This window comes from Stegodyphus dumicola, chromosome 8 (genome assembly GCF_044657685.1).
Source record: "Stegodyphus dumicola isolate Sdum_Otavi_A_Nest chromosome 8, ASM4465768v1".
NCBI lineage: Eukaryota > Metazoa > Arthropoda > Arachnida > Araneae > Eresidae > Stegodyphus > Stegodyphus dumicola.
This window is the reverse complement of record NC_140775.1, coordinates 144032277-144051850: the sequence shown is the minus strand read 5'-3', so window position 1 is coordinate 144051850 and position 19574 is coordinate 144032277. Positions and strand designations below refer to the sequence as shown.

The 19574-nt window shown below is 29.3% G+C and overlaps 1 protein-coding gene across 1 annotated transcript in view; it reads right to left on the bottom strand.

The window, feature by feature from the left end:
* Positions 1-4104: 4104 nt before the first annotated feature.
* LOC118193374 (rho GTPase-activating protein 44-like) overlaps positions 4105-19574 on the bottom strand; it is a 72466-nt gene continuing 56996 nt past the window's right edge. Inside the window, exons 16-17 of the mRNA XM_035364453.2 lie at positions 17731-18743; positions 4105-12045 (exon numbers count right to left, since the gene is read on the bottom strand). Of these exons, the coding sequence (XP_035220344.1) occupies positions 17732-18743 (1012 nt within the window). The 3' untranslated portion in view covers positions 4105-12045; position 17731. The remainder of the gene's footprint in view (positions 12046-17730; positions 18744-19574) is intronic.

The window sequence follows — 19574 nt, the reverse complement described above, 5'->3', positions numbered from 1 at the left end:
AAAAAAAAAAAAAAAAAAAAAAAAAAAGTCCAAACAGATTTGGAAACCGTCAAAATGAATATTTTCGTGGAAAGATGATACCGGAAATTTTCCGCGATTTCAATACTTGCTTCACTTCGGTCTCCTAATCCCCAGTCGTCCTTTAAAAGAGGGAGTATATGAGGTATCAAAGCGACTAATATCTTGAAAAAAAGTAAAAAGAAAATTTTTCTTTTAAATCTCGTGTGGAACCCACGACTTCCTTGTACGGCCTGTTACATTACACACATTTTTTTTGCTAAACTTCATTTAAGCTTCATTCATGCTTTCCAAGCATGTCTTCGTGGGTTAGTCGTCATCAGACTCAGTGCGTGTTCGAGAGGTCCGTGGTTCGAGCCCCGGCTGTAGAATACGCGTCGAGCGTGCTGACCACTACACCACGAAGGCACGCTAAGCAGGCGGGAGAAATGCCTTATATTTCTTCCAAAAATTTTTCCCAAAATAAGAAATTCCGTAAATTTTCTGTAAAATACATCCATTACGTATTAATACCGAGAAGACATTTTTCATTTTGTCATATTTTGCTGGAATCTTCTAGAATCACAGGTCTATAAATCTTGCCTTTAAATCCTTCTTTGCATCTCCAAATGCAAAATGCCTTCAAATTCCAAGATGCAATGCATAAACTCCTAAAGAAAAATTACCCCTACTACTACCAATTCTTACAAAATTACTACCAATTCTGAAACAGCAAAAAGCGAGATATGTTTTGGAGGAAAAATAAATTAATAATAAATAAATTAATTAAATTAAATTAAAAAAACGAGAAAATAAAATAAAATCTGAAAGCTTTCAGATTTTTCATTACGTCCAAAGGGGCGTTTTTTTAACGTGTTCTGTGTTACCTTTATTTATTAAATATCATGTTCTTCGCACTTAAACCATAAAAATTCAGTTCAACAGCAATATCGCCTAGTAATTTTAAAATGAGCATATCGTTAGAATTTCCGATACAATCTTGCGCTATGGAGATAAAAATGTTGTCCCCCACGTACAGTGTTACCATTGCTCGCTTTGAGATCGTCAAGTTTATTAATAAATTCATACAAAATATGAAATAGATAATAAAACAAATTCCAATTTTTGGCTTTCAGATGCCCATATTCAGGTGGAAATGTACATTATTCAAAATTTGATGCTCTAGGTATTATTGTTTTATCACAATGCGAGAAATATACATACATTTTCGCAGAATCTTCATTGTTTCATTTCTTTAACCCTTTCCGGTACGCTATCTTTTAAAGTTGGAGTTTTGATTTAAAAAAAAAAAAAAAAAAAAAAAAAAAAAGGTAGGCAGTCTAATTAGGCCTAGAGGAGTACACAAGTAAAATTTTGTGAAGATAGCACTTATCGATTAATTCTGTGGGTGTGCCCAAAGTGGGCACACTGATTGAATAGAGCTTCGAAAAGAGTGCTGAAACGAGCATTGAACTGACCGATGAGATGCGGAGAAACAAACACTACATACTCTCAGTTGTCCTAGATCATCGGGGTGAGCCCGGTCTGGGCACACCTAGGGTTCGCCGTTTGATTTTAGGCAAGAATTCAAGGTAAAAATTTAAAACTAATATAGAATAAGGAGATTAGTATACAGCCAAAAAATAACATAGAAATTTCTTTTCAAACAATTCCTTTTATACCCTGAAAAAATCTGGAAGATTTCTTTGAAAAATGAGGGTTTTAAAAAACTAAACATGGCTAAAATCTATGGACTGGTTTGTGTTGAGCTGCCATCTACTATAAATAAAGAAGGTTCAGAGTAACCTATAAATCCTTTTTCATTCAATTTTTCTGTGCGTACAGAAGGAAATTTTTAGGTGTGTCCAGACCGGACGAACTGTGCCGCAAAGGGTTAAATGTAATACACGGCTCTAATATTTATTTGGTAGCAACAATTTGAAAAGTGAACCGACATTTATAGTGAATCAACGCAAAATGCCAAAACGAAATTAATAGTCCTTCTGAGCAAATTGCCTCTTTGTCGTAATAATAATATAAATAAATCTGAAGGCTTTCAGATTTTATATTACGCCCAGAGGGATGTTATTTTAACATTTTATGTGTTAACTTCATTTATCAAGTATCATGTTCTTCGCACTTAACCATAAAATTCAATTCAACAGCAATATCACAAAATATTTAAAAAGAGCGCGTCTTTAGAATTTCCGATACACAATCTCGTATGCTGGAGATGAAAACGCTTTTTTTGTTATTTTTTTCCCGTAACAGCGTTGCCATTGCTCGCTTTGAAATCGTTGAAATTTGATCGGTTAAACTGAAATTTTTGAGTTTGTTAGTAAAAAAAATTCGTTAAATTTTTACAAAATATGAAATCGGAAATAAAGCAAATTCCAAATTTTGGTTTCCAGATACCCATATTCGAGTGGAGGACTATGTTATTCAAAATTTGACGTCTCCAGGTACTGTTGTATTTTGACAGTCGGTGATACATTCATGTAGATTCTTCATTATTTAATATCTTTAAATATAATGCCGGGCTCTAATATTTGGTGGCAAAAATTCAAAAGTGTTTTAGAGTGGATGACTTAAAATGCCAAAATGAAATTAATAGCCCTGCTGGCAAAGTGCCTCTTCGGGCTTTTTAAAAAAAAAAAAAAAAGAATCAGAGGAAAAATGTGTAAAATTAATTTTATAGAGAAAAGTGCTGCACATTCTAAGACAATTAATTTTATAGAGAAAAGTGATGCACATTCTAAGACAATTATACGGAAAAAACTCTTACCATGAAAAAATAAAAAGAAGACGTATTTAATTAATTACATAGCTATTTTGCTTTTGCTAAGAATAATTTCGTTTCTTTCGTAAATTATGCTTTATAGCATTTATTAACTTGTTTATTTTTCAGACTCAAAATATTATATAATAAGTCACTAAAATGGAAAGCAATATCACTTTATATTATTACAGCGAAAAATAAAAATGTTTTATTTTAATGCTATTTCTTAAATATAATTTAAACATACTACCATTGTTTTAATGAAATCTATCAATATTATAATAAATCTCGACGATTAAAAAATCGTCGAAAATTCCCAGATCTCCAAATTAAACATTTTCTATATAGAAACTGATCTTAAAATCACCAAATCTAGAATCGCTTAATAAAAGAATTCACATCACCAAAAGCGATAAATTGTTCAAGAGCTCTTCATTAAAAAAAAAAAAAAAAAAAAAAAAAAGAAAGAAATAATTTCGAAAAGCTTATTTTTCACTATATTATCATTATTTTGATGAAAATTATTATAATAATGTTCTAAAAAATCGTCAAAAAATTCGGAAATGTCGGACTTAAAATTTTTCAACAGAAATTGATCTTAAAAACGCCAAATTTAGAACCGTTTAATAAAAGAATTTACGTCCGCAAAAGGGAAAAGTTGTTTAAGAGCTCTTCATAGCATAAATGAAATAATTTCGAAATGCTTATCTTTTATTTCTTGCCCAGAAACTCGAATATCACATCATTTAATATTAGAAATAGGAACAAATTATAACTCATGAATCTATTCAAAAGATAACCATATTTGTCAACCAATCGCCGAAAACAGTCCTCCAAAATGCTTATTCACACCCAAAATGGCAGTTCTAAAAACAGGAATTTCAAATGGTTATTATTAAGGACCTTTTGCGATTTTGGGCGAAATTAAGGACCAAAAATCGATTCCAAAAAACCTAAGGACCGTACGAACCCTGTATCAGCACTGAAAGTTTTATTCACTTCTAATTGGAAGATTAACAAATTTTAAATAAAAACTCTACAGATTTTGTGGCGATCTGGCACAGGTCCCTAGTCTTCAGGAACTGACCCATGCCACATCACCACTTAAATCAGTAGGGTTTTACTCAAAATCTATGCCAAAGTTGCCTTTTTCCCCCCTAGTTTTAAAATTTCATGGCTAATAGTTATTATGAAAGGCAGTATCTGTATTTTAAAATAATTTCATGATAATTTACTGTTATGCAAAATTTTCATGTTTACTGTATGAAAAATTAAATTTATAAATATCTTCAGAAATAAAGTTATGAACCAAAAAAATTTGGAACAAATTTGTATTCAATTTTTTTTTTTTTTTTTTTTTTTTTTTGCTCCAGAAAGAGGGATCTACGCCAGATTGCTATTGAAATCGATAATTTACGTCTGTACCAAATTAAGGTTGCTTTTTTTTTTTTTTTTTTTTTTTTTTGCCAAATTTTAAAGTATATTTTATTTATAATTAAAAAAGAACTGCAGTTTTTTACTGACTGGATTTTTAATACATGAATTTTAAATCTAATTTATATTATAAAGACATCATAAGATGGTTTATATACAGAAAATTAGTAACATCATTTTTGTCATCAAACTTGAAACTTTTAAAATGCATATTTTTACTGCCCGACCTGTATGACTGAGTGGATAATACTGCTGACACTGGTTGTTTGACTTGAGTCTGCAAGTACATTTTCATGATTCTCCCCCCCATGTGCATCATGAATATAAGCAATTTCCCTAACTATGTTGTTCATAAAAGTTATCTCTCTTAAATAAATAGCCTTTATGCACTTTGTTGTACTCAAACAAATCAATTTATATTATTTTCATTTAAAATGTGTGTGCAGTTTGTCTGCTATGAGAAAACACCTGATCTTGCCTAATGGGAAGGGGAGTTCATTTCACTGAAGAAAGAACCTATCTCACATTAAAAAAGCATGAATGTGGATTCTATTGTTATAAGCATGCTAGCATCTTACCTTAAATAAATCTTACATCCCAGTTTACCTAAAGTGAGATGCTGGGATTGTCCGACACCACGTGATGCAATAATGGCCAAGTCTTTTCTTGTAGTGTGCTTCTTTCACATATCTCTCATCTCATCACTCTTAGATAATAAATGATATTTGAATACTGTAACATATTTGCATTGCTATGCTACCAACATAATACCAGGAAGAAATGTAAAGAAACCTTGCACAAAGAATATCCGTGCAGACGATGCACGCGCTTAAAATTTTTTTTTCAGTTCCTGTAAGTTTTGACGAATAAAGTTGGTTGTTCATTAAAAAATGGCGAAATTTCTTTAAAATTTCATTACAATACACAATAAAGATGGAAAAAGCAAAATGATACTGAATGGAATTTATTTTACAACGCTAAGTAGAAACATTACAGATGAACAATTCTATACATGAAATTTGTAATATTACAGTACAAAACAAAATTATCAGATCAAAAATTAAAGTATGCATAAAAAAAGATCATCAGAAAAATATTTACTTATTTTTAAGTAAATAATAAAGAGCATATTACTAGAAAAATGCAAGTTCAATAATTGCTTTTCAGTTTAAAAATCAGAAATTTCAATCTTTATTGCTGCAAGTCACTTAAACTTTCTTTTAAATATTATGTCAGTCTTGATTGAGAATGCATTTACAATTTTTATTCATGTATGGTAGATATAAAAATTACACTTATATACTGTAAATACATCTCAATATAAATTTCCATCAATATCTAAAATAACTACTTCCATTAAAATTAATGTATAACCTAACAATAAGTAATAACTACTCCAAGTGATAGTAATAATTTCCTTTCCAATAAGAAAAATATTAGCTATTACACACACTTATAAGAAAATGCAACTGATAAAGCTAATGGGGTAGGGGCTCAAAAAAGAATTATAACAGTTTTACAGTATATATTTAAAACTCATTTATTAAATTTTTGAAATTTATCACATTTCTTACAATTAATAATATCTTTAAAATAAACATTTCATCTAGATAAACTTTCAGTTACACAACTAGATTATATATTTAACATAAATGGGAAAAATATGAATTTTACAATAACAGCCAGTGAATTGTCTTAAACATACAAAAATCATCTCATTAAAAAATTAAAAAATGATGCATTTATTTAAAAATAATCATATTAGATACATACAATGCTATAAAAATATAAATATGATACAATACAGAAATTTTGAAGTCTTGGTACAGTTGTCAGTATATCAAAAGTATAAGTGGAAAATAAGTAAAATGCCAACTTTTGAGTGAGTTAGAAGGAAATCCATAAACTATAAACTTACATATAAATACCAAAATTTGAGTAAGTTTGAGGAGGAAAGCTATAAATTAAATACTTTGGTCAGTTAACATATAACTGCTTAGATGCAAACTAATACTAAATAATATAGGTCATTAACTACATACATAATTTTTTTTTTTTTTTTTTTTTTTTTTGCGCTTTGGCAGCTGAGGATGATGGTTCGGTAAAACCATCGAAACTAGTCTTGTGAAATTTTGCAAATATAACGCTGAATTTTGTTGTTTGAATTCTAAATTAATACAAACATCTCGAAATTCTGAGGCTGTGTCTGAACTTAGAATGAGGTATATATATAGTGTTTCTAAAAAGGTTTGTGCTTTAAAAAAAAGAAAGAGAGGGAAAGAGAAGCAATGATTTGGAATCTGAGTGTGGCATGGATGGTATTAAGTAATAAAATCATAATTATTTTTCAAAATCAATCTATTCCTTTTATTAAAATACATTTTTTAATGTAAAATTTTCATGTATTATTTGCTGGCAAATTTTTGAAGACATTAATTGACAGAAATACAAAATACATTTCAATCATGCAATAAAATATATAAAGTATTTTGCATAATTCCATATACATTTTTTATTTAATAAATAGTGAAATTCGGTTACTTCATATTTCTCAACACTTGAAGTTAATGATATAGCTTTTTAATTCAAATAATTACATTTTTTGTAATAATGATGTAGACTTACTAAGCCAATTATTATTTTACATATGGAATATAACAAATAATATAAAATATTTTTTTATAATAATAAATTAATTTTTTATAATAATAAATAATTTAATAATAAGTCAGTTCCTACTTAGGTCAACAAAGAAAAAATTAAATTAAATTACAAATTAAAAAAATTAATATGTGAAAAAACTATATTAACATCAAGTGTCATCCATTACAAGTTTATAAAAATGTATTTGAACTTGACTGTATTTATTGGGTAACTGGCATTTATTGAGTGGACGAATAAAAAGTATTTTATTAACGATTGAAAATTAATTAAATATTTTTTTTTTCAAATTCAATTCCTATTTAGGTCAACAAAGGGAAAAAAAAAATTGTAGTAGCATCAAGTGTCCTTGCAAGTTTAATAAAATGTATTTGAACTTGAATGGATGAATAAAAAGTGTTTGATTAACAGCTGAAAATTTGAACAAGATATAGGGAGAGTGTGAGCTAATAGTAGGAATTGGGGGGGGAGAAGAAATAGATGCTAATAGATTTTAACATTTAACTCAAATTAGCAGTCCCCTAAATATTTTTAAAATAATTTTTAGATTAACATTTAATAATTATTCTGGATTCGTACCTCCTATCTTTTTTTTTTTTTTTTTTTTTTTTGAGATAAGTATTTTCATTTCATCCACAGCATCCACTTTGAATGATTTTATTAATTAGCATTTGAATTTATTGATAACATTTCAATATACTAACCATGTAAAGTGTTTCTAATTAAATTTTGGCATTTCTTCTAAATTATATATCAACAGTAACAACTAGCTGTCATAAAAGAAGTAATAAGTCTTTTGCAAAACTACATAAGAAATTAATTCAAGAAGAACACAGTTCTATAATACTGTAACAATTGATAAACTCTTCATAGTTGCACAATAAGTTTTCAACAAACTAATCACCATCTTTACACATATCACAAAATATGAAAAATTCTTTGAAGTATATAAATATATCTATAAACAAAATTACAAGACTTCACTAAGCACTCAACAACATTGCACCACATAACAAACACTAACATATTTCATCCAGCAAAAACATAAGCAGCAAAGGTCACAAACATGATATTTTTTTAATTCCAGATATTGATGAAATAAAAAAGCATGTATGTACATAAAACAAACTTAAAAAAAAAAAAAAAAAAACTTATACAGGGGATATATTAAAATTTTAACTGATAGAAAATGTTAAAATGAACATGTAAAGTATTTTAGTACCAATATAACATATATTCTTTTAACATGTTAACAATTATTGCTAAATTAATATATAAAAATTAAGATTTTTTTCATTGAATATTCCTGCAACATAATTAAAATGAAACTTAAATGAAAATCTCAGCAATTTCCTTAAAACTGCACACAATTTTAAACATAATTAATTAAGAATTGTATCCACAAATTATAAGTATTACAAGTAATAAAATAACTTTGAAAGGAAAATCTGCTCCAGTACATTAGTAAACAACTATTTATCAAAGAAATTTGTCATGTTCTTGCTCATGAAAATAAATGTGACTGCATCCTTGTTTAAAAGATCAAATAGTACATGAGAAAATATACTGAAATAATCCACTTTTTCAGAAAGATATTTAAAATAGTCTAACTAAAAAATGCCATTTTTATACACAGCTCCCTCAAATATACATTAATTACTAGACAGTTAAACAGACCACATGTTATAACTACTGTCTAAGTATGTTTAATAAGTAGTACAAAAACTGGCATTTATTGTTTCTGGTATATTATATCACATAACAGAAATGAAATCAAAAGCATTTTTCATTAAGTAACTCTCTTTCAAGATAAAATTATTTATAAAAACTCATGAAGTAAATAAATAAAAATCAATTTTTAAAGTTATAATAGGAATGATTTATTTGGCAGCAATATTTAAGTTCAAAAATATAATTTTAATAGCAAAAATTCATCCAGGTTTCTATTTTTTACACAATTTAAATGCAGAAAATCTTCATAAATTTCAATTATACATCTTAATTTTCTTTTTTTATCAGTCATATATCTTTAATTTCTTGTACAAAGGTTAATTCTTTTGAACATATATAGCATCAGAATTTAAAATTAAATATTGCATAAAAGTTAGAATTTAGCTACACATTTGATCTTTAAAAAATGTATGAATTCAAAAATAGCACCAAAGTCATCCTAAATACTCCCTGAATACTGAAGTTAATATAAATATATTTCAAATAATTCCGGACTTACCAGATAATATACAATATATATATATGAGTTAATGTAATTCACATAAATGCAGAGCACTTTAGAAAATAATAAAGAAAAATTATTAAACACTATTTCATACAAGTTATACATTAAACAAGTGTCAAATAACTACTGATTATCTAAAATCTGAATTGAAAGTTAAATAAATTTAACACAAAAATTAAATAAGTGTTATTTAATACCTTTTCATATAATTGACATAAATATAATAGGCATATCTTTTTTAATACTATTCTCACTTTTTATATTCTAGTATGAAAAGATTACACTTTCTTTGTTAAAGTACGGAATTTTTATCAAGTTAAGTATATATATATATATCTATGGTCACAGCTAGAGTGAAACATTTAGCTTTTCTTTGCAACAGCATTAATAACAGATACTGCATTACCTAGTAACAATTTATAAATAATTTTGAAATAAGAATACACGGATTAATAATAATGGTTCCAAATGAATATTTTGTACCCATTAAGTTATTTTCTATTCTGAATATAGATATTAGCTTTTTCTCCTTTTTTTTTACCTCCTAAATAAATGAAAAAGAAGAGTTGGTAGTTACAAATTACAGAACTGACACAAATGTTTATGCATGAGATGTTTAAAAAATTCAGAAATGGTCAAACTGAGAAAACATTAATATTTGTGGCTTAAAATAAGCTAAATGTGACATACCTACATGAAAGAACTTTTGTCCTTATAAAAGAAAGATGTACACATGCTGCTTGAAAAATAAAGGAATTTAGACGGAAAGCCATATTTTTTACTAATAAGAAATTCTGTATTGTTCAATAGAACATTGCTTTTCACTAAACATTCATCATAGTCATATTCCCCCCCTTTCCCTAGCTTAAGAAGAGCAATAAAATATTGTTATTAATGTCATTCGCTTTACAAAGAATCCTTGTTTTATAGTTTTAATTTAAACTATAAATTTAAACTAATCAGATTCAACATGATTAATATATTTACTGATGATTAATATATTTTTACAAGGAGTTAAACCTATTATTCTGACAGATCAGTAATTTTAGTTTAAAAATACTATAATTTTTGGGAAAGTCAAAACATAGACATTCAATTTCCTCTTAACAATATTTAATGCCTCACTATTCAGCACATGTGCCAAATTATGTATGCTCAATGCATTAATTTAACAAATATACTTTCAAACTTCTATCAAATTTAACTTCCTGATTTATAAACTTTTTATAAATTATAATTGTATAATTGATTTTTGCAGCATTTTCATAATTGCAGCAACAAATAAAAATGTTAAAATATTTCAATGAACTCGACTGTCATCAATTAAATAGATTTGTTGAAGTGTTAAACTGACATTTATTTGCCTTTTAATTTTCAGTGTTATAACTAAATATTCATCAAAACTTCAGTAGGCTGCAAATAAATATACTATCAAATTTTATTTATTAACAGCTGACAAATAAATATATGGGAATCCTGTAGGCCTAATTACACACTTTTCTTTCTTAAATATTTTGAATTGAATTTCTTTATGAAGATCTTTAAATTATTTTGGAGTTTACTATATAACTTTTCTGATTAAAAAAAATTTAAACTATATTATTTACAGTAAAAGCATCCACTTTAAAATGATATACAAGTTTGATTTCTTTTACAGGTGTTTTTATATCCCCATTTTTTCTACCTCTGTATTTATAAAAAAATTCTTAAAAAAGACACAGGATATTTTATTAAAGTGAAATAGTCATGCTTCCATATACATTAATTCAATACCTGTGCAGTCAACAAATTAGATGGAAAATAAATTAATAGTTTATTAGTTACAATATATGCATCACACTAGGACAAGATATGGCCAGAGGGAATACAACAATACTAACATGTCTAATATTGCTTTCCCAAGGCATTCTGGACCATACGAACACAAATCTGCATAAATGATTTGAACTGATCATTAATTAAATATGCAGCATGTTGACAGAAAAATACAATATTTATTATTCTGCCATTCTTTTGAAACTGTGCATAATACTATACAATAGATGTACAGCATATTTTTTCCATGGTTTATTATCTTTTGAAGATTAAATTAAAATGTCTGAACTCCTTACTTGTGTAAGATAAAGGTACACTGAAAATATATTATGCAGCATACAGTACACTTTATTAAATGCTTATTACACATCATTGTATATAACTTAGGAATAAAATTTGCACTTTTTTAATATATTACAACAAGGGGCTATATTTAGTGTATATTATTTATTATCTGTAGATACAAAGGCATTATTGTTCCATTTCTTATGTTATTTATTATTGGATTCCATTTCTTGTGTTTCTAAAATAACTACCTTAGAATGCTTTTCTACTGCTAGAATGAAATCTTTAGTATTTAGTAATGAGATAAATCTTGTTGTTATGAATTTTGACAGAAATATTTGATTTTTAAAAGATGTTTTAAGTTACATTACAAGTTCATTATTGAGAAATGCTGAAATCTATAGGTTTTTAATAAAATTCCCAATCACATAGAAAAAAAAAATTCATCTCTTAATTTCTGAATGTAATGAAATCAATAAGTATAAAAGGATAGCCACATTTTACACATCCCCCCTTTTTTTCACACAGTTTGATTCCAGTTTCTTTAAAATAACAGGATAATATAATTGCATTATATTTTGCTTTTCACTTAAATAAGAAATTACGTAACTGCTTAAGCCACAGGCAAGCAAACAGATTACTTTAAAACATATTATTCAATGATATTATGTAAGATATAATAATCAGGATAGTCAACAAAATCATTCTTTTATGTGAAAAAATTTATAATATTTTACAAGAAACTTAATAAGCCTTAAATTAAGTATAAAAATACGGTTATGTGACTAGCATAACTTGAAAGTCCACATATTTTGCATCAAGAAATCGTATACAGCACCTGGAAAAAAAGTGTGTAACTGTATTATCAATAAATATAATTATGTAACAAGTAAATTTAAAATTACATTTTCATAAAGCTTAAACCTTATAAAAATAAAATGAAATCTCTAAAATATATGATCTTACTCAATTACTACATAACATGTACAATAAAAGTTACAGTTAATCAGTTACTATATAATATAAGGTATAGACTGTTGAGTACGATTATACTGGAAGTCAATAAATACCAACGATATCAACTAGTTAACAGACTCTAAAGACATTAAATTTTCCTGTTGTAATCAACAGGATTTTTATTATTTGTTAGATGTAATAGCATTAGCCCCTTTTTACATGTTAAGCTGAAAATTCCTTCTGAAGTATTTTAAAAATGCTAAAAATTTTCCCAGCATTATTTCAGATGCTTAAAATAGGAGCTTCAAGGTTACTTTCCGTCACTTGATATGTAATCATGGAAACAATAGCCACAGAAAAACAAAATGTTGCCTAGCTTAATCCCCCCTTCCGCTTCATTTCCGTTTAGCATGTTTTACTTCACGAAGAGCACATGAATGAAGGCTGACTTGAACTGCGCTCTCAGATGACATGGAAAAATAAATGCCATGCGGTGATGATGACATGAGTTACAATCACAAACAGGATGCTGGCAATGGTTTTGAAGTGCCTACTTTAAAGTAACAGATTACAGAAAAAAAGCTCATGAACATTCCTACCATTATTTTAAACATTCAGACCCTTCTTAACCCTATTTTAAGCTTTCTATCATGGGCTGAATAGAATTACTTGACTAAGGGAAAGCACTATTACGGTTATCTGCCTAATGACAAGAAAACTGGTCTGTATTTGTCTGACACTTGAGAAAAGTTGTGAAACCCCATGTAGCCAGCCTCAACTGTTAGGACAGAAGCCTGAGCCAAATTACCAGAGTTTTTATGTCTTTAGTCATTAGGCCACTGGTTGACATTCTTCGTCACAAAAACTTATATATTAAATATAAAGAAATGTGTGCAAATTTCCTTCTTATTAATAATCTACTATCAAACTGTCATATACCAAGTCTCTAGGTTCGAATATTTAAGGCACTGTAACCATTAAAAAGGAACTGATATTTTCCAATTATGCACACATCGCTGAAAATTTGTTAGATGTTGGCAACTAATTTTTTCACCCAGCAAAGACACAAAAGACAATAATCATTTTTTAAAAATGGTGGCACACCAAGAACAGCAACTAAGTAATAAAATCAAAAATGCAAGAACATAACATAACAAAACAATTACTCATTTTTTTTTCTAGTGGTCTTCCCATGTATAAAGCAATCAGTTCTAGCTTAAGAAAACATTAGATTAAAGCAGAAACTCAGTATCGAGCACAACTTGACACTGCACATACTGTCATCCTCCCCATGTCTAACATGACCTGTTTCTGCTTTGGGGGGGTGGAATTGCACAAATTTTGATCCATAATATTCACACGTTTATGAAGTACAACTTCATTGAACACAAATTTTTGAATTTAATGTTTTTCCCCCCCTGCATTCTATTAAATTGTCCTATTGAAGTCCTATAGGGCAAAATGCCATGTTTCTGAACAAATGCAATACTTTCTTTCTCATCAGCATGCAAATTCCTTAGTCACATTGTGATTTCTTATAAGAAAAAATAATTATTTGAATGTAAACAAAAACAAAAACAAAAAAAATCAATAATAAAAAAAAAATTACCATCGAATTTGAAAATGAGTTCTCATCTGCTGAACACACACGTGTGCAAACTTGAGCTGTCACATAAATACATTTTGGTGATACCGTGGATTGCTCGTGAACACTTTTCAGAAGACAACCGAATAATCAGAAAGCACCAAGATATTATTTCAGATGGGGTAGGGAATCAAAAGAGTTCATAAAAAAAGTTTTGAAATGTTCTATTTTGATAACACAAGTAACCTTTGACTTACTATAAGTGCTGGTCTGATCATAAGTTGATTCTGATTATAGATGGGCTAGATTAAAACCATTCGCTCACAGAAATGAATCGGTTCTTTTTTATGATTCACCACCCACTAACAATAACCTTGACGAAAAAGATCTGGAATAATGGTAGCTTGCAAGGATGGAACAAACAGCAAAAAGAATCAAGCAAGCAGTGAGATTGGGTCTAGTTAGTGAGGTTGGAGAGAAGACCATAAAAAATTGGACAGGAGTAGAATCAGAAGAACTAAATCAAACACTAACTCCCAGAATTGATTTCTTCCAATTGTACCTTTGAAATTCTCTAAAACCTCCTTTGGTACTTTTTTGTTTTGCCGGCGCAAACGATAAAGTCGCTAATAATGGTACAACTGATGCAAAACAGAATATCTTCGCTGGTAACCTTTTACGCTTCATTTTCAAAACAAGTCGCAGCCATTTCTTATCAGATTGATTGTTTCTTCCAATACTAGCATACAATTACATAGAATTTTTACAAGATAGTTAAATTTTATGCCCTAAGACCATTTGCAGTAATTAAGTCAATTAAGATGCAATTACACCGCTCACTGGAAGGCGAAAATATACAAAGGCAAAATTAAAGGGTTAAATTCACTAATTCTAATGAGAATGCATTAGCGATATAAAGCACTGGGATTTTACATAATTTGAGTAAGCTATTCGTACGAAATGAATTAATTCTTGCATTTAAACTATTGTTCCAAATTAAGATTTAACTTGAAATGTAGATAATTACTGAGAGAATTAGATTTTTGTAGCATAGTTTACGTGAGATGATATCACTTGGGGTCACATGATAAGAACCGGCGAATCAGGATGTTGAACCATGAAAGCATAGTAAATTCTTAAATTAATGTCCTTTTAAAAATTTATTGTCTTTATTTATTGGCTTTTTACAAAATTTTAAACCATATTAAAATCAAACCATATCAAAATAAAAAATTCTTAGAACTAACATTTTGTGTTTAGCATATGCTGTCGCCAACAAAGTCTGCTTGGCAAGATTTGCACGATTATTTTAAGCGGAAAAATATCGGAAGTGGGAAACGGAAAAGTACCCCTCCTTTCTACATAGAACTAACAATAGAATTCTACAATAAAAACATTTATTCAAAAATTTGGAAAGTGATAAAATTAAACTCTCTTTTATAAAGCATAAAGAGATAAACATTATTTTCTGCCTTAAATGGAAATTGAACTTTCCTGGAACAACAAGAGCTCTCTTATTTTTCCCCCAATCAGGCATAAGTGCACTCAGCAAAGTGACTCAGTTTGTGAACAACAACAACAACAAAAAACTCTATTCCTGGTATGCTTCCAATAAAAGCTCCCATAAACTGCAAAAGAACTAACTTTATCCTCTGAAATCAGGGTAAATTCACTCAGTAAAGTGAATCGGTTCTTTGAATCAGTTCCAAAGCAGATTGTCCAATAATCCTGATGTAAGTTGAATTATTTCATTCTTGATAACTCTGATAACACTTTCAAAAATTTATTTATTTAACAGAAAATGTATAAACCTTGCATAACACTTACAGGCAATTTATTTCTTTATATAATACATGTTATATAAAAATATATAAATTATATTATAACAACCCCTTAATACTCAATTTGGGTATTTCACCTCTCTAGTAAAAAAAAAAAAAAAAAAATTGAAATGTGTCATTTTGAGACTAATTTTTACCATTTTACTTTCCATAATGGTAGTAACATAAATGGAACTGAAACTCAAAACATCCAAAAATAATTTACAGCATTATTAATTGCACAATCAAATGCACTGAAACCCAAACTAGCTAATTCTGAGTTAAGATTTCATCTTGAACACAAGACCTTTGCTTCTACCTCTGTTTCTGCTAAGACACTGGCACTTTTAACATTGAAGGGATATTTTTTTTCCCCCTATAACAATATCAAAAATGTAAATGTTCTTGAAGGGGCACAATTAGTTTGCCAATTTGTTTGAGGCCATAAAATGTTTATTGGGGGGGGGGGGAAGATATTTAGTCTACCTCCTATCAAATTTGCTCTTCATTATGGATCAGCATACCAGTATCCATGCAATCAACATTTCTTCATCATTACATCTAAGTCTGCTTCCTTCCACACATACATACAATATTATAAATGTGTCTCATAAAATTAACGTATACCCTTCCCTTAAATTAGTTAACATGAACAAAACATGAAAACATATAAACTATTCTTTAATCAGGAAATTCATTAATGTCTGGATTTTCCCTTCATATGTTCTGCTGTAACATTTGGCTGCTTCTCAACTTTGGTGAAACTTTCAATATTTTAATCCATATTTTCAAGAAACTGAAAATTGAAGTTGTTAAAAAGTATTAAGATAGCATATATATCCAGAACTCGGTTACTGCAAATTGTATACCAAGAATCATGTATTCATGACTGTGACTGTGAAATCATGACTGTGAAAGCAAAAATGCTGTTAAATTGGCTCTTTGTGAAAGGGATGAAATCGATTACAAAACAAAGATCAGAGACATTAAAACATGCTGAGAAAGAGCTTTCAACCTGGCAAAACTGATATATTTTGATATTTGGAAAAACAGGACAGAAACAAATGAAGAAGGTGAGACATGGGAAGACACTGGCTTTTACATTGCGGTGATAATAAAGATGACACTGTGATGATTTTATTTGGCAGTTTTAAGACTGAGGCTGAGGAATTTGTTTCCGAACAAGTTTCTGAATGGTCTGAAATGAACCTTGAGGCTGTGCTTATAGTTGAGCATAAGGTCTCTCTGATCAAGTCTATGGGTCTGGTTGTGAGGGATAATGATGTGGAGGAGTTAGTAAATGGACACAAAGAAGAGCTAACCACTGAGGATCTGCAGGAACTCAAGAAAGATGAACACATGACTAAGACAATTGCACTTTCTTCAGGTTTTCAGATGAGGAGCAGGAAGCCCCTGCTTTATCAATCAAGGATATCTTTACCAAATGGATGGATGTCAAAAACTGCAGAGAAGTAACATCTTAACAAATAAGCTGTAATAGCATTGTCTTGAATGACTACGAAATATCACATTTCTGAGACATTCGGAGGAGAAGGCAGAACCAAAAGTTTTTGGACAAATTTTTAGTAAAGGTCAGGTCTGATGATTCCCAACCAGGTCCAGGTAGGGATCTGACAGAAGGAAACAGACAGAAAAGAGCTATATAAGATTGGCTAATTTTCATTCATCTACAGTATCTGTTTCACCCATTGCATTTGTATTTTAGTATTAGACAGGGTTACAATAATTATAATAGGATTTTGTTATAATATCTGATTAATTATATTTCCTTTATTTCTTGTTGGAAAAGTCAATTTGATATAAGTTAAAGGATGTGCAAGAGAGTAATGATGTATACTGAGGCGCAATTATATTTCAAAATAAAAATCTTATCAACTGGATCAATAAATGGGGGGAATAAATGCAAAATTTCTTATAAATCAATCTGTTCAAAGTTCTGGCTTAAAACTTTGAGTTCTTGAGTTCAATTTTTATAAAATATACAGAATTAAATAATAATTTTTAATAAGTTCTTAATCATACAGCAGCTATATTTATATACAGTTTTACTATACTATAATTCTAGATAGAAAAACTTCATTTTTATGGTTTACTATAGTTGTAAAAAGAAAGTTCTTTTGCATTAAAATTACTAGCTTACCTTATAAGCTGGTATTTTCATTTGCAGCATTCAGTTTGGGCTTAGCAGGTGGTTGAGGTCTAGGTGGTTTTGCTTTTTCAGCATCAACAGCACGTGGGCTTACAGGTGGAACAAGAGAAGGAGCAGTTTCAGATGATGTCACTTTCATAGAAATGATAGTAGGTATAGGCTGTGAAACATCAGATTTGAGATTAGCATCATGAGTAACTGGCAGTTTTTCAGAATTTTCTGGGTTGGGGCCTACAGATCTAGGAGGCCGTTCAGGTGGTTTATCAATATTTTGATTTATCAAAAAATCAAATCGATTAACTTTGGAAGAGGATCTTGAATGCTGCAAAGGAGTCTGACTATGGTCAGTTTTGACTGTACTTGAAGTAGGAACTAAATTGCTATCATCCTGGTTGTCAGTACAGCTTGCACTAGGAGATAACTGGGCGGATTTAGGGGACAATGAAGAATTATCTTCATCCCCACTACCTTTTCTAGGATTATTTCTTATATCAGTCACTGATAAGTTCTCTGAACTGGAGGAATATTTTGGAGGCTTAGCAGGCCGCTCTGGAGGGGGCACTGTAGGCCTCTCGATATGACTGCGAGACATAACTTCCATCATTTTATCACTGCTCATTTTAGTTGATAGCTGTCGCTGCTTTCTGCGATCAAGTGAACATGAAGAATATAAAGGTTTGTCTGGAATGACAGGTTTCTCAAATTTAACAGAAACCTGATCATTAATTGTAATGTTTTCATTAGATTTCCCACACACAACAGTACTAAATGCACTTTTATCTGTTTTTTCTTTGGAAGGAATAGACTGTTTCTCAACCAAGTCACTAATTTTTGCATCATCTTCTCCTGATAAATCTATTAATTCACCAGTGGGAATGATATCTTCACTTAGACTTTTATCACAGTTTACAGACTTCTGAGCTGGAGGTGGAGGTGCTGCTGGTTTCTTTATTGCTTTGTGAAGGGTTCGGGGACTACACGAAGTACTTGATTCATTCCCTGCACTGAAGAGTATGAAAAATAAGTATGGCCAATAAAATAATTAACATGTAGAAAGGCAGAATTTCATAATTTTTTTTTATATTTATAATAAATTTCACTGCAATCCCTCAGTAAAAGAACAAAATCGAAACCAGTAAGTTTGTGTGCATTTACAGATTAAAAAAAAAAAAATTCTGATGTGTACACCACGACTTCCTTGCATGAAATATTAAATTATATGCATTTTTTCTGCATTTCATTTAAACTTATAGAATTGAATTAAATCTACTTTGTCAACCACAACAGAATAAGTGCACACTTTAAAATTCACTATACAGTACAAAGTCTTTAATCCGGACTCGTTGGGACTTCGGCGATTCCGGATTAGGGGTTTTTCCAGATTATAGATCATCAATTTAAATCTGGTAAGATGGCATGCAAAAATTATAAAATTAAAAATATGAAACTGTAATTTACGAAATAAAGAGCAATTATGATCTAAAGAGTATAAAAATGTACACACAAACACAAAAAAAAAAACTTAATATTTATTTGTTTTCTTTATTAAACATTTTTTTCAACACGCGCATGCGTAAAGCATACATTACGCATAGTCAAAATTAGAAAATTGCATCCAGAAAACTATTTGATGTGTATTCGTGATATTTATAATGACAAGGAATTTGATTTAAATCACATCAAAGACGGAGTACATCGAGATGAAATACTACATTTAGTAAGGAATTATAAGCCGAATAAAATAAAAACATCTGCCCTGAAGATGAGGATAGTGCTGACAGATCAACTTCCAGTTCATAGCTTGCCACGACGTTGATAAAACGATAATAATAACA